Source organism: Nyctereutes procyonoides, unplaced genomic scaffold (assembly GCF_905146905.1).
Source record: "Nyctereutes procyonoides isolate TBG_1078 unplaced genomic scaffold, NYPRO_anot_genome, whole genome shotgun sequence".
Lineage (NCBI taxonomy): Eukaryota > Metazoa > Chordata > Mammalia > Carnivora > Canidae > Nyctereutes > Nyctereutes procyonoides.
This window is the reverse complement of record NW_026575146.1, coordinates 71762208-71774554: the sequence shown is the minus strand read 5'-3', so window position 1 is coordinate 71774554 and position 12347 is coordinate 71762208. Positions and strand designations below refer to the sequence as shown.

General features: G+C 53.5%; 1 protein-coding gene across 6 annotated transcripts; it reads right to left on the bottom strand.

Annotated features, from left to right (window-relative positions):
- Window positions 1–1541: 1541 nt before the first annotated feature.
- On the bottom strand, window positions 1542–12327 carry VSIG10L (V-set and immunoglobulin domain containing 10 like). Of its 6 annotated transcripts, XM_055311193.1 has the most exons (11): window positions 12265–12327; window positions 9492–9613; window positions 8567–9412; window positions 7881–8174; window positions 7439–7723; window positions 6489–6743; window positions 5741–6019; window positions 5223–5519; window positions 4015–4128; window positions 3677–3831; window positions 1542–2812 (listed from the first exon to the last, which is right to left on the bottom strand). In XM_055311193.1, exons 2-11 carry the CDS (start codon window positions 9529–9531, stop codon window positions 2741–2743), a joined length of 2637 nt encoding a protein of 878 aa, XP_055167168.1. In that variant the 5' UTR covers window positions 9532–9613; window positions 12265–12327; the 3' UTR covers window positions 1542–2740. The 6 variants fall into 6 exon arrangements, with proteins under 6 accessions (XP_055167168.1, XP_055167167.1, XP_055167165.1 ...); XM_055311192.1 differs by lacking the exon at window positions 12265–12327 and having other exon boundaries at window positions 3677–3772; window positions 9492–12169; XM_055311190.1 differs by lacking the exon at window positions 12265–12327 and having other exon boundaries at window positions 9492–12167.
- Between the last annotated feature and the right edge of the window lie 20 nt (window positions 12328–12347).

Sequence of the window (12347 nt, the reverse complement as noted above, 5' to 3'; positions counted from 1 at the left end):
AGATCTGCATAGTTGCTTTTCTCCATTACATGGAAGATCTTGGGTCTGTGGGGATAGCAATGGTGGGGAAGATAGCACATAGAGCCTGAGAATGATAGAAACTACACAATACAGAGAGGAAGGAAACTGAGTCCATGGTGACATTGAGAAGCTGGATCAAAACTGACCTGACACCCACCTTTATTTACATAAGCAATACAGTCGCCTATCTGTATAAAACAAGTTGTGCTAGGTTTGTTATTAGCTTTCATTTCCTTTTCAATCAAAAAGGAAATGAAAGCTCTGAAACAGAAAAGACAGAAAGATTCCAGGTACCCAGGACCCCAGCCTTCATCTTTCCGAATATATCAAGAGTTTTATTTCCCTAAAGGCCTCTTTCATCCCAGTCTTCAACCAGAATACCTTCCATCCTTTCCCTTTCCTTCCCTGAAACAGACGCTTTAGTTGTTTCCTCCTCCTTTGCTATCAGACCCACCTCCCATGATACAGGCTGAGATGTTTGGTTTCCCAGCCTTCCTTGCAGTGATGTGGCTAGTTTTGGACCAATATGGGCAGTTTGCTGATGGGATTCCAGGAAAGTTTTTTTCCTCATTCATGAGGTTGGTCAAGGGAAGGGGTGTAAGAAGGGACTCTGGCTACCCCTCTCCTTTTGTCTTCAGATACAGTTGTGTGAAGACGTGATGCCTGGAGCTCCAGCAGCCATCTTACCACATAAGACAAATATGTTAACCCACTGAGGGTGGTCAAGCAGAAGGATGCAGAGAGCTCAGGTCCTTGACGGGGTCTCGAAGTTGCTGAGCCAGCCTGAAACCACCACCACTTTATTTTGCCACCATATATTTTGTCACTTGCAGCCAAGGGAATCTTCACTGACGCACTCCCTAAATTTCTAATGAGAAACCCAGCTAAGAAAGAAAGGCATCGTGCTGGCAAGAGTGGCTGCAAGCCCAGCCTTCCACTGGCACCAAAACAATTGCTCAGTCAATCCATATTTATTGATTGCCTGCTGTGTGCCAGGCTCTATGTTAAGAGCTGGGAATAATGACATTGTCTCTGCCTTCATGAAGTTCTCAGTTTTGAGAATGAGTCAGAGGCTAAACATGTATGTACAGATTTATGTGCAAGGGGCCAGAGGTTCAGAGGCTGTGGGGATTAAGGTCATGGGTTAGGGAAGGGTCTCCCAAGCTGGTAATGGTTACTTTTTTTTGGGTTTCTGCACCTGATTCCAACATTAGAGGAATGTTCTAATGTTCTCCGCGCGCCCCCCCCAACAACAACAACAAGCAATTGTCAGATGCCTATTGGTGTCTGAGAATTCAACTCCATTCTGACTTGTCTACCCAAAGATAGCATGAAACTCTACAGGTGAAGGATGCAGCCCTACAAAACTGCCACCCCTATTCCCCACATCAGACACTAACTGCAAGCCCCAAACTGCTACCCATACTTCTGACTGACTGGCTACAGGCTGGAGGTTCCAAAGACCTCTTCCTTGGATTTGATTATTTTGCTAGACTGGCAAGCAGAACTCAGGGAAACACTTAGTTACATTTACCAGTTTATTAAAGGACATGAGAAAGGATATAAACCAACAGCCAGATGAAGAGATACACAGGGCAAGCTCCCAAAGGAATCTCTGTCGTTGTGGGGCTTGGGGACCCAGTTTAGTGGTACATGGGGGCATTCTGGTTCCCCCAGCATGGAAGCTCTGCTGAAATGGGTCAAAGAGCTGTCCTCGGGGGTTTGTTCATAGGCTTCATTTTATAGTCATGATTGACTACGTCACTGGCCATTGGTTGATTCAACATCCAGTCCCTCCTCCTCCTGGAGGTGGGGGTGGGGAGCGTGTAGAACTGAAATTTCCAATCCTCTAATCACAGGTTTGGTCCTCCAGGCAACCAGTCCTGCCTTTGGGTGCAACCCAAAAAGTCACCTCCATTAATAATAAGACACTCATTTCACCTTTATGACTCTGAACCGTTTTCAAGAACTGTGGATCACGACCAAATCTATCTGAGAAACCAAATGATAATCAAATATACGTGTCCTATAAATCACTGTATCTCAGTTCCCATTATACTTGAGAAGTGGACGACCCAGGGCAAAGAGTGGTGTTCTAGGCAAAGCAAACTCTGAGGCAAAGCCCTGGAGGCAATGTAGAGCTGTGTGGACAGAAAATCTGTTGTTAATCCTGAGTAGCAGGAGTGAAAGGACTGGAAGCGAAGGTCAGAGGCCAACAGAAGCCAAACCACAAGGCTTTGAAAATCACAGAGAGGAATCAGGACAATATCTGAAGGGCAATTGGCAGCCATAGAAGGGTTCAAAGAGAAGTGGATGTGATCTGGGCTGTTTTAAAGATGAAGACTCTGGTTACTGGATGGGGAATGGCCTGGAGGAGACAAATGGACATAGGAAGATCTTCTGAGAGAATGAGGCAGGGCCCTCTCTGGGGCTCAGAACAGCAAGGACAAGCCCTGCCTGTTCACCACCAAGCCTGTACGTCCTGCCTGCTTGGAGGTTGTACAAATCACACTGGTACATCAGCAAGGAATATCTCCCAGCCTGGGAACCACAGCTCCTTAGTTGCACAAATATGAGTAGAGTCTTCTGTGCTGACAGGGAGATTAGAAGTCTCATGCTCTATGGCCAGTCTTCAATCTCAGCAGGGCGGGAAGGCCCTGCCTGCTGTCGGGGTGAAACAGGAGGTCCTACCAAAAAGTCCTGTGCAGAGTGGGCCCCGTCACACCTGTGTGGCTGCCCGAACAGTCCTTAGGCCCCCACCCGGAGAGATGACTGGACTGGGGCCAGTGACCTGGAAGAGAAAGGAAGGGAAGGGGACCATCTCAGGGGTTACCCTGAATGTGACACAACTTATGCTTTTCTAGGGCGAGCTCACACCAGTTGGACATTAACCAGGTTACCTCCATTTACCAAAGGAAAAAATGTCCACCTACCCTTGGGAGAGATAAGACAAGCAACAACCCAGCTTTTATGGGGAAGATATTCCATCCCACATCTGATAGAAAAGGGAAATTTGCCAATTGCTATGGAAAAGAATAAGGTGTTTTTCCTCCAAAACTGGAATTTTTTTTTAAAGATTTTATTTATTTATGAGAGACACAGAGAGAGAGAGAGAGGCAGAGACACAGGCAGAGGGAGAAGCAGGCTCCACACAGGGAGCCCGAAGCAAGACTCGATCCCGGGACGCCAGGGTCACGTCCTGAGCCGAAGGCAGACACCAAACTGCTGAGCCACCCAGGCATCCCTAAAACTGGAATTTCACTCTTAATATAACAAAAATTGGATGGGAATTCCTGTCCAATTTTTATGCATTTTTTAAAAGAGGGGGGATTTTACCGACGTTGTAAATCAACAAGTAAAGCTAGAAGAAGACTCAGACCGTCTTCTCTCCCCGATTAATACACAGGAAGGGGGCACCTGGGTGGCTCAGTGATTGAGCATCTGCTTTTGGCTTAGGTGGTGATCCTGGGGTCCTGGGATGGAGTACTGCATCAGGCTCTCCACAGGAAGCCTGCTTCTTCTCTGCCTGTCTCTTCCTCTCTCTGTGTCTCTCATGAATAAATAAGTAAAATCTTTTTAAAAAAATAAATAAATAAAATAAAACACAGGAAGTTCCATGCCCTTTCCAGAAGGACATTGGAGCACCTACACTCACCTGGTGGGCCCTGTTTGGGCTAGGGTCCTCCAGCGGCACTTTGAAGGGCAGAGGCTGTGGGGTCTGCACTGGGGTTATGCTCTGCATCTTTTTTTCCTGTGGGGGAACCACAGGGGTCAAGGAGGAAGGACACTTGTTTTTCTTAAGAGTGTCTTCTGTAAAGAGAAGGAAGAGAAACAGAAACCGTGACTGGCTGTTCCAACATTCCAACCCAGCCAATGACCAGGGAAGCTGGGCTGAGGGGCGGGGCCTTACTCTGATTGGCTGATAATGGTAGAAGACAGGGTGAATGACCTATGACTGGGTTGACTGGTTCAGCCAGTGGGCCCCTCACTTACCCCTAAAACTGGACAGGCAGCGGATGCACTTGTAGAGAAGCGCTGCTAGGAGGGCCAGGCCCAGTATGGAACCCAGGACGATGCCAGCAATGGCCCCAGAGCCCAGGGGGGGACCTGGAAGAGGCAAAGAGATGGAGGATAAGGAAGCAGGAGCTAGGGCTGGACCCAAGTTTCCTAAGCTCTCTGCTCCAACTATTTTGGAACTCGGGAATCTGGGATCCCAGACTCCCAATTCATTTTGCATCTACTAAATCACTGTGGTGCGTCCGGCATTCTACCAGATGGTAATGATCCACTGATGAGCAAACCCGGATATCTACTCTCAGGGGGATTAATTTTTAGGGAAATCAGAAATGAATACCCAAATTAATAACAATTACAGGTGGCACTAAAAAGAAAGTAAGTGTGCTATGCCAGAAGTAATGTGCTATCATAGAAATAGAGTCAATCTTCTACAAAGAATCTGTTTCCATATAAGTTCACATTCACAGGCACAGAGAGTTAAAACGTAATATATCTTTTCAGGAGGAAACACATCTCAACCAATCAACTCAAGATGAGATCATTAGGATGAGCCGTAACCCAATATGACTAGAGTCCTTACAAGAAGAAGACAGAGGGACACCTGGGTGGCTTAGCAATTGAGTGTCTGCCTTCAGCTCAGGGCATGATCCCAGAGATCCAGGATCAAGTCCCACATCGAGCTCCCTGTAGGGAGCCTGCTTCTCCCTCTGCCTATGTCTCTGCCTCTCTCTGTGTGTCTCTCATAAATGAATGAATGAATGAATGAATGAATGAATGAATGAATAAATAAATAAATAAATAAACAAATCTTTAAAAAAAAAGAAAAGAAAAAAGAAGACAGAGACACACACACAGGGAGGAGGTAGCTGTGGAAAGCTAGAGGCAAAGATCACAGTGATGCAGCTATAAGCCAAGGATTGATGGCCACTATCAGAAGCTGGATGAGGTGACAAAGAGTCTACCTCAAGTCTCAGAGGGAGCATGGCCCCAATTTCCCTCAGAGGGAGCACTGACACCTTGATTTCTGACTTCTGGCCTCCAGAATTGGGCGAGAATACATTTCTGTTGGGTCCAAGCCACTTTCTTACACTAGCCCCAGAAAATGGATACAAGCAGACAAGCGGGATACAATGCAACAAACTGAGGAGACAGCCCAGGAAAAGGCTCCAGTAGCCCCAACTCACTGGCCTGGTACACTTGGCTCTGTGATGGGGTCCCTGGCTGGCCCCCCAGCATAGGCAGGACACGGAAGACCCAGGTGCCAGGGTTCCGACGGGGAAGGGGTACCACAGCTGACCGCTCCTGAGGCCCCAGGATGAGCAGAGAAATCCAGTCCTTGTAGATAGTGGCTCGACCCAGATCAGGGCCTTCTCTTTGTGCCTGGATCTCAAAATCACTGATCAGGGCCCCACGTTCCACATCCCAAGTAAGCACTGCTGCATCCTGGGCTCTCTGCAGCCTCCATGAGGAGATGGAAGGTCCTGAGGAGATTAAGGTGAAGGCTGGATTTATGGATCCTAGAGGGGAGAGGAAAGGGGGCTCTGGACCTGGGCTCATAGGTCCTGAGGGTCTGCTGGGGAGCCTTCTAGGCCTACAAGAGCAAGGGACTGAGGGGCTGGACTCTTGGGTCTGAGGCAAAAGGAGCTGGGGACCGAGTGTGAGGGAAGAGAAGGCTGGAGGTTCTGGGAAAGGATGGACTCACCAGTGAGAGTGATCTGGTTGCCCCCAGCACCCAGCGCCCCGCTGCACAACACGGAGTAATTTCCCAGGTCCCAGTCCAGACTGAAGTTGCTAATGAGGAGCCTGCGCCCATCTCGGCTGAGCCGCAGGCGACTCCCACCTCCTGGGGCCACAGGCTGCCCTGCCCGGGCCCAAGAGGCTCTCGATGGTGGAGGGCAGCCAGTGGCCTCCAGCACCACCTCCACCTCCCCTGACCGTGTTTCCTCCACTGTGGGATGCAGCAGCACTTCCCGAGGGGCCTCTGCAGGTAGAAGAAACCCAGCTGAGTCAAGACCTTCCCCTGGAGTGGGAGACCAAGTCCTGTGCCCTTTGGTGAAGTAAATTGCTGTGAGACCCCAGCACTCTAGCCAAACAAGGAAGCACTGCCCATTCACTCACTCTCTCATTCAATCACCATTATGATTTCTTTAATAAAGACGACTTATTACATACGTACTAGCAGCCAGGTTCTAGACTGCGGAACTCGTATTATTCTCAACCATTTATTGCACTGGACACGTAGGAAGGTGTCTCTTCCTGGGTCCAGGAAAGAAATTGTGGCCCTTCTCCTGTTTGAGGTATGGGAAAACCTTAGTCCTTCTGTAGGGTTTAAGACACAGGAACTCTCTTTTCCGGGAGTTTCGAGTCTGCCTTTCTCATTTCCTAAAGGAGCTAAGAAATACACCCCCTACCCCCTCAGGAAATAGGAGAGGAGTCCCACCGGCTCTCACCTGGGGTGACAGTGCAGGTGCGCGTGGTCATCAGGTGGCGGGCAAGGCAGGTGACCGGGACGCCGCTGAGCCGGGGGTGGGCGGGGACCGCTGCCAGGAGCGCAGAGGCCACCGGCCCCGCGTGGACGCCTTCGGGGAGACCCTGGAACTGCAGGGAGGCGGCGGGGACCCCGCCGGGCCACGCGCAGCGGAAGCGCAGGCTGCGGTCCCCCGGACCGCCTTCGACTGAACACTGCGGGGACCCGGGAGGCAGATCTGTGGCGCGGAGGGAAATCCAGGGGTCAGCCTCTCTCCGCTCAGCCCTCCAGCCCCGCCTCTCCGCGCCGCACACCAACCCTTCGGCACCTGGCCCCGCCCCGTCGGCGCCGTCCGCGCCCCATTCTCCTGTCACCCCAGCTCACTCTCCCAGAAACTTCCGGGCTGAGTGGGCAGCTGCAGACCCCTGACCGCACCTCTTTCCTAAGGAAACTACATTTCTGCACGGATTTCTTTCCTTGCAAACATAACCCCGCCCCTTTCTTCCTAGTCCGGCCCCCTCCACCAAGTTACTCAGCGCCTTCAGCCAGACCTCTGCGCCCCTCCTGGTGCGCCCCGTCCCTCTTCTAAGACCAATCCGCCCATTTCTAGAATGGTCCAGGCCCCTTTTCTTATGACTTAACTCCCAGGCAATTTATTTGCTGATCCCACTTACTGGCTCAAGTGCCCTAAGCCCCTTCCCTTTCTGGCCTCCACTCTTGCCATCCGACGCTCTGCTTAATTTGTTGAGATTCCTGCCCAGGAATCTCTGCCCTATTAATGCTGGCCCCGCGCCCTCCCTGGCCTTCCCGCCCCACCCGCCCCACCCGCCCAGTCCCTCGGGCCCCTGTTGGCCCCGCCCCTTCCCCGGCACCCGCCCCTTTTGCGGGGAGGCCCCGCCCACAGGTATTCCACCCCGCCCCCACCGCGTTCACCCGCCACGGTGAGGTTGAGCAGAGAGCGGCGGCGGCGGCCAGTGCGCGGGTTCGCGGCAAGGCAGGCGTAGGTGCCGGCGTGGCCCGGGCCGACCGCGGGCAACAGGAGACGCGGGCCGGCGGGCACCGCGGCCTCGGCCGGGTCTGCCAGGCTCCACGCGATGTCGGCGGGCGGCCGCGAGGCGGCGGTGCAGCGCAGGGTCACGTTGCTGCCCGCAGTGACAAAGAGGGCGGGGGCGGCGTCGCGGTCCGAGGAGATCTTGATGACCGGCGCATCCGGGCCGTCTGGACGGAGGAAAGGGTCCGGACCAGGAGAGGCGGGGTTACCCGGGACCCCGCCACAACCCCGGGGCGCTGGACCTCCAACCGCCCTCCGCCCCAGGGACTCAGGAACCTGAGCTCCCGGATCACGGACCCGAACCCGAGGCACACCCACACTCACAGAAGACTCTGACGTCGGCCGCAGCCTCGGTGTGGCCGAAAGGGCTGCGGACGCGACAGGTGTACCGGGCCTGGTCGCTGCGCACGGGGCGCATGATGAGCAGCTGGTCGCCCTCTGTGCGGATCCGGGGTGGTTCCGCTCCCTCCGGGTCTGTCGCCTCCAGGGTGCGTCCGTCCTGGCTCCAGCTCAGCTCTCCACGACCAGGCCCCCACCCCAGGCAACGCAGCCGGAGCTCGGCCGCCCCCTCCTCTGTCTCGGGGGTCTGGGGCTGCACCGACAGCTGGGGCAGGGGCTCTGGAGAAGGGAGCAGACTCAGGACCGGGTCTCTGGCCCCCTGGTCCCCTAGATCCAGGACTCCAAACCTCAGCCTTCACTCCTCCCACCCAAGACTTTGAGGCCCAGCCCTAGGGGTCCTCCTCCTCCCAGACCCCTAAGTGAGTCCCCCACTCTGTCCTCTCAGAGACTCAGGATTCCAAGGCCCCAGGGGTCTTGATCCCCAGGTCCACCTCCCCTCAAGAACTCCTGTCTTGACCCCCAGCCCTTCTTATCCCTCCAACCTAGAAGTGCTCTCTCCCCTGTCAAAGGACCCCTTCATCAAGGGAGAAAACATGGACAGCAGCCACCTGCCCAAAGGTCTGGCACAGCAGACCCTGCAGCCTGCACTCTGAGCCTCAGTGCCCACTTACCATATACACCCACCGTGAACTCCCGAATCTGCCGGGAAACCCCAGCCCGGATAACCTCAGCAGTGTAGAGACCAGCATCCTCCAGCCCGGCAGAAGCAAGTTCCAGGCCCCCTTGGGCCTGGTCAAATCGTAAGCGGTCTCGGTAAGCAGGGTCCAAGCTGATCAGGGGCGCCCCTGGCCCCAGGCCTCCTGCAGCCAGCACCTTAGAGCCCCGGCGCCAGACAACCAGAGGAGCAGGAGGGCCGGGGCTGGGAACTGGAACTAGAGGAAGCTGGATGGTGGTCCCCACTAGCACTGAGAGAGGCCTCCCCACCTGCTGGGGGAAGCTTTCCCCTGGCTGGGCTCCTGCAATTACTTTGGACTCAGGTTTCTGGGCAGAGATTTCAAGATCATGATCCTCAGGGGAGGCTTTTGAACCTGGGGTCTCAATAGGTACTTCAGTAGCTGGGACCGGAGCTGAAATGTTCAAAGCTGGGGTCTTAACAGAGAAGGAGGGCTCTGAGTCTTTGGCAGGAACTTGAGAACCCAAGATATCAGAAAATACTTCAGAATCAGGGATTTCAGAGAAGGTAGGATCCAGGCTCAACTTTTGGCCCTCAGCAGAAACATTTGACCAGACGGACCTAGGCACATCGTTAAAATCTGAGGACTCAGAAAACCATTTGAGATGAGGGATAGCAGCCGTGGCATTTGAACCTGGAGACTGATCTGGAAATTTCCAGCTGGGGGGGTTGATGTAGGAGACTTTTGAACCTGGGCCCTGGGAAGAGCTTTCTGAGTCCAAGGAGAAATTGGTTTGCTGAACTCCAGAAGAGGCTCCATGGGTGAGGACCTCTCCTCCAGAGGCTGCAAGGAGAGGAGGGGAGGGTGTTGAGGAGGTCCCGAGAAGGGGAACAGGTGGGAAGGGGCTGAGCAGGGGACTTACCCAGAAACAGGAAGAGCAGCAGAGCCCATGAGGTGTCCATGGTGCTGGCTGCACCTGTGAGGACACTGGAGCGAGACTCCAGTGCCTCCCTGGTCAACAAGTCTGACAGGACTGGTAGCTTCCTGGGTGGGGAAGGAAGCCAGACCCAGTGGGCGGTGCCAGGATCCCCCAACCCCAATCTAGTGGCAGAGCCAGCCACCCCACCTGACTGGTCCTCATCAGCTGGTCCCATATGACCCCTGCACTCCCCACACCCAGGGTGAAGATAGTGAAAGCTGCTGAGTCCCAGCGGAAATGGGGTAGCAAACCCATGGGGAAGAGAAGCCAGGAAGAATTCTTGGAGGAGGGTGAGGTGACCCTTTGGAGAGCCCCACTTCTGATGGCCTTGGCCTCAGTTCAGCCTTCCTTCTCCCCACCCTCTGGCCTTGAGTCTCCTCTGTCCTCCCTGCAGCCTCAGATACCTGCAATTGCCCAAATGCTTCAACTCCTCCTATGGCTCCCTGCTGCCCTCAGAATATGTCTCAATTGGTTGTCTCCCACCCTCTCCTGAGACCTAGAGTTGCATCTCTGTGCCCCCCATGGCCTCAAATGCCCTGCATCCCACTAAACCCAGCATCTTCCCTCCAATACAACCCCTTCCTGGGCTCTCCATCTCAAGTGCCATTCCACATCTATGCACAGGTTGGGGAGCCTTCTTCCCTCCTCTCTCCCCCTCCCTCTCCATTCCCACTGGCCAGACCCCAGCACAGATCCCATCCTCTCCTCCAGCCTCCTCCCTCCAGCCTCTGCCAGCCTATGGATCCACACTTAAACCCTTTCTGTCCCTGCCCCTCCTGTGGCTCCCCTGTGCCCTCAAGAGACATCTAAGGGCCCTTTCAGACCCACCCGCTCTGGCCACGCCCTCCACCCTCTAATTCTTTGAACATCCTGCCATTCTTCTGCGCCATCTCTCCCCTCCCAGATTTGCAGGCAGGTTTCCTACCTGGAATGCTCTGCTCACTCCCTGCCCAGCCCCCACCCCCAACTTGTCCTGCAACCTCACCTGCTTAAGAATCATAACAATAATTACCACTTCTGTGCCAGGAACCATGCAAAATGCTACCCAGGCATTATCTGCCCAAACACTTCCAAATGCCCTCAGAGCTGGGTGTCGTTATCATCATCTTACAGGCCAGGGGACTGTGGATCAGAGAGGTCAAGGGAACTGCAGGAGGTTGCACAGCCAGAGGAGCTGGGCTTTGGCTCAGGTGGTCAGAATGCTTACTCCTTCTGAAAGCTTCTACCACCCTGAGCTCTGCTCAAGCTCCCAGTCAGTCCTCTGAGCTTATCCAGGGAGTTCTAACCATGCTGATGGTAACAACAATGGTAATAATACATTGTGAGCACTTTCTGTGTGTCAGATGTGGTTCTGGGGGAGCCACATTAATTCCCTCAAAACCTCATGGGGTAAGTTTTGTAGCTTCAAGATGCCTGTAAATTCGACCCTCCTCCCTCAAGGAGTAGGGTCTATGCCCCCTCCCCTTGGATCGGGGTAGACTCGGACTACTAGATCAAGGGAGTACAGCAGAAGTGACCCCACACCAATGTCTGCATCTCAGCCTGCAGACGCATATTCCACTTCATGTGTGGTGGAACACTCCCTCTTGGGGGGCGCCTGGGTGGCCCAGTGGTTGAGCATCTGCCTTTTGGCCCAGGGCATGATCCCAGGGTCCTGGGATCGACTCCACATTAGGCTCCCTGCAGGGAGCCTGCTTCTCCCTCTGCCTATGTCTCTGCCCCCCTCTCTCTCTCTGTCTGTGTGTCTCTCATGAATAAATAAATAAAATCTTAAAAAAAAAAAAAAAGAACACTTCTTCTTGGAACCCAGCCACCATATTGTGAAGAAGCTCAAGCAGCCCCATGGAGAGGAATCATGGCCTCTGGTCAACAGTCAGCTCAAGCCAACAACCCTGGCCAGTTTGTGGGCCACATGACTGAATCATCTTGGATGTCAATCCTCTGGCCACTTCTTGAGACCCCAAATGATGCCACGTAGAGCAGTGAGCTCTCCTGCCAAGCCCTGCCCAAATTTCAGGTTTATGGGTAAAATAAATTATTGCTGGCTTACACCAGAGTTTTGGGGTGGTTCATTATGCCATGCCAGACAACCAGAACACAGATCTTATTACTAACTCCACCTGAGAGAGGAGGAAATACAGGTTCAGAGAATAGGAACTTGCCAGGAAGTGGCCTGGCCAGACCCGAAGCCCTAACCACTACACTAAGCTCTTACTATTTTGATCAGCTAGATAAAGAAACTGAAGCTCAGACACCAAATGTAACTCACTCAAGATCCCACAGTTGGTAAATGCGAGAGAGGCTCTAAAATCACCATGTCTGACTCCAGGCCCCACTGCTCTTTATTCCCACAGGGGTTTTGATTGTGGTATGTCTGTGTCCCAAACCAGAACCTGAGCTTCCAGCTTTGTCCTCTCTTGTATCCCGACTCTCAGAAGGGCCTGGCACCTGGGAGTCCCCAGCAAAAACTCTGCAGATGAAAGCCTTTCTTCTTCCCACCTCACTGATAAGTGTCTTTCAAGACTCAACCAAGAAGCCACTCCCTGGGAAAGCTCTTTGGCCCCAAGAGCCAGGTCAGGTGCCCCAGGTGGCTCCCAAGTGTGTGGTGTCACCTGTGCTTAGAGCACACAGCACTCTGCATTACAGCTGCCTCTGCCCGCGTCCATCCCACCCCCCCCCCAACATGGAAGCTTCTCAGGGACTAGATGTGACTCACCTGGGTCCCCAGCGTCACCCAGCACAGGGCCTGGCACACAGGAGACTTAAGTAAATGTCTGTTGAATGAATCAAGGAACAGGT

What these genes read in the sequence shown, in the direction of transcription:
- VSIG10L (XM_055311190.1), bottom strand. Translation starts at nt 9,723, where the DNA reads ATGGGACCAGCTGATGAGGACCAGTCAGGTGGGGTGGCTGGCTCTGCC. An exon ending in CAACCAGATCACTCTCACTG is followed by an intron (nt 5,520 to 5,740) that starts GTGAGTCCATCC and finishes TAATCTCCTCAG; the next exon opens with GACCTTCCATCTCCTCATGG. An exon ending in GCCCAAACAGGGCCCACCAG is followed by an intron (nt 2,813 to 3,676) that starts GTGAGTGTAGGT and finishes TTTCTCTTCCAG; the next exon opens with GTCACTGGCCCCAGTCCAGT.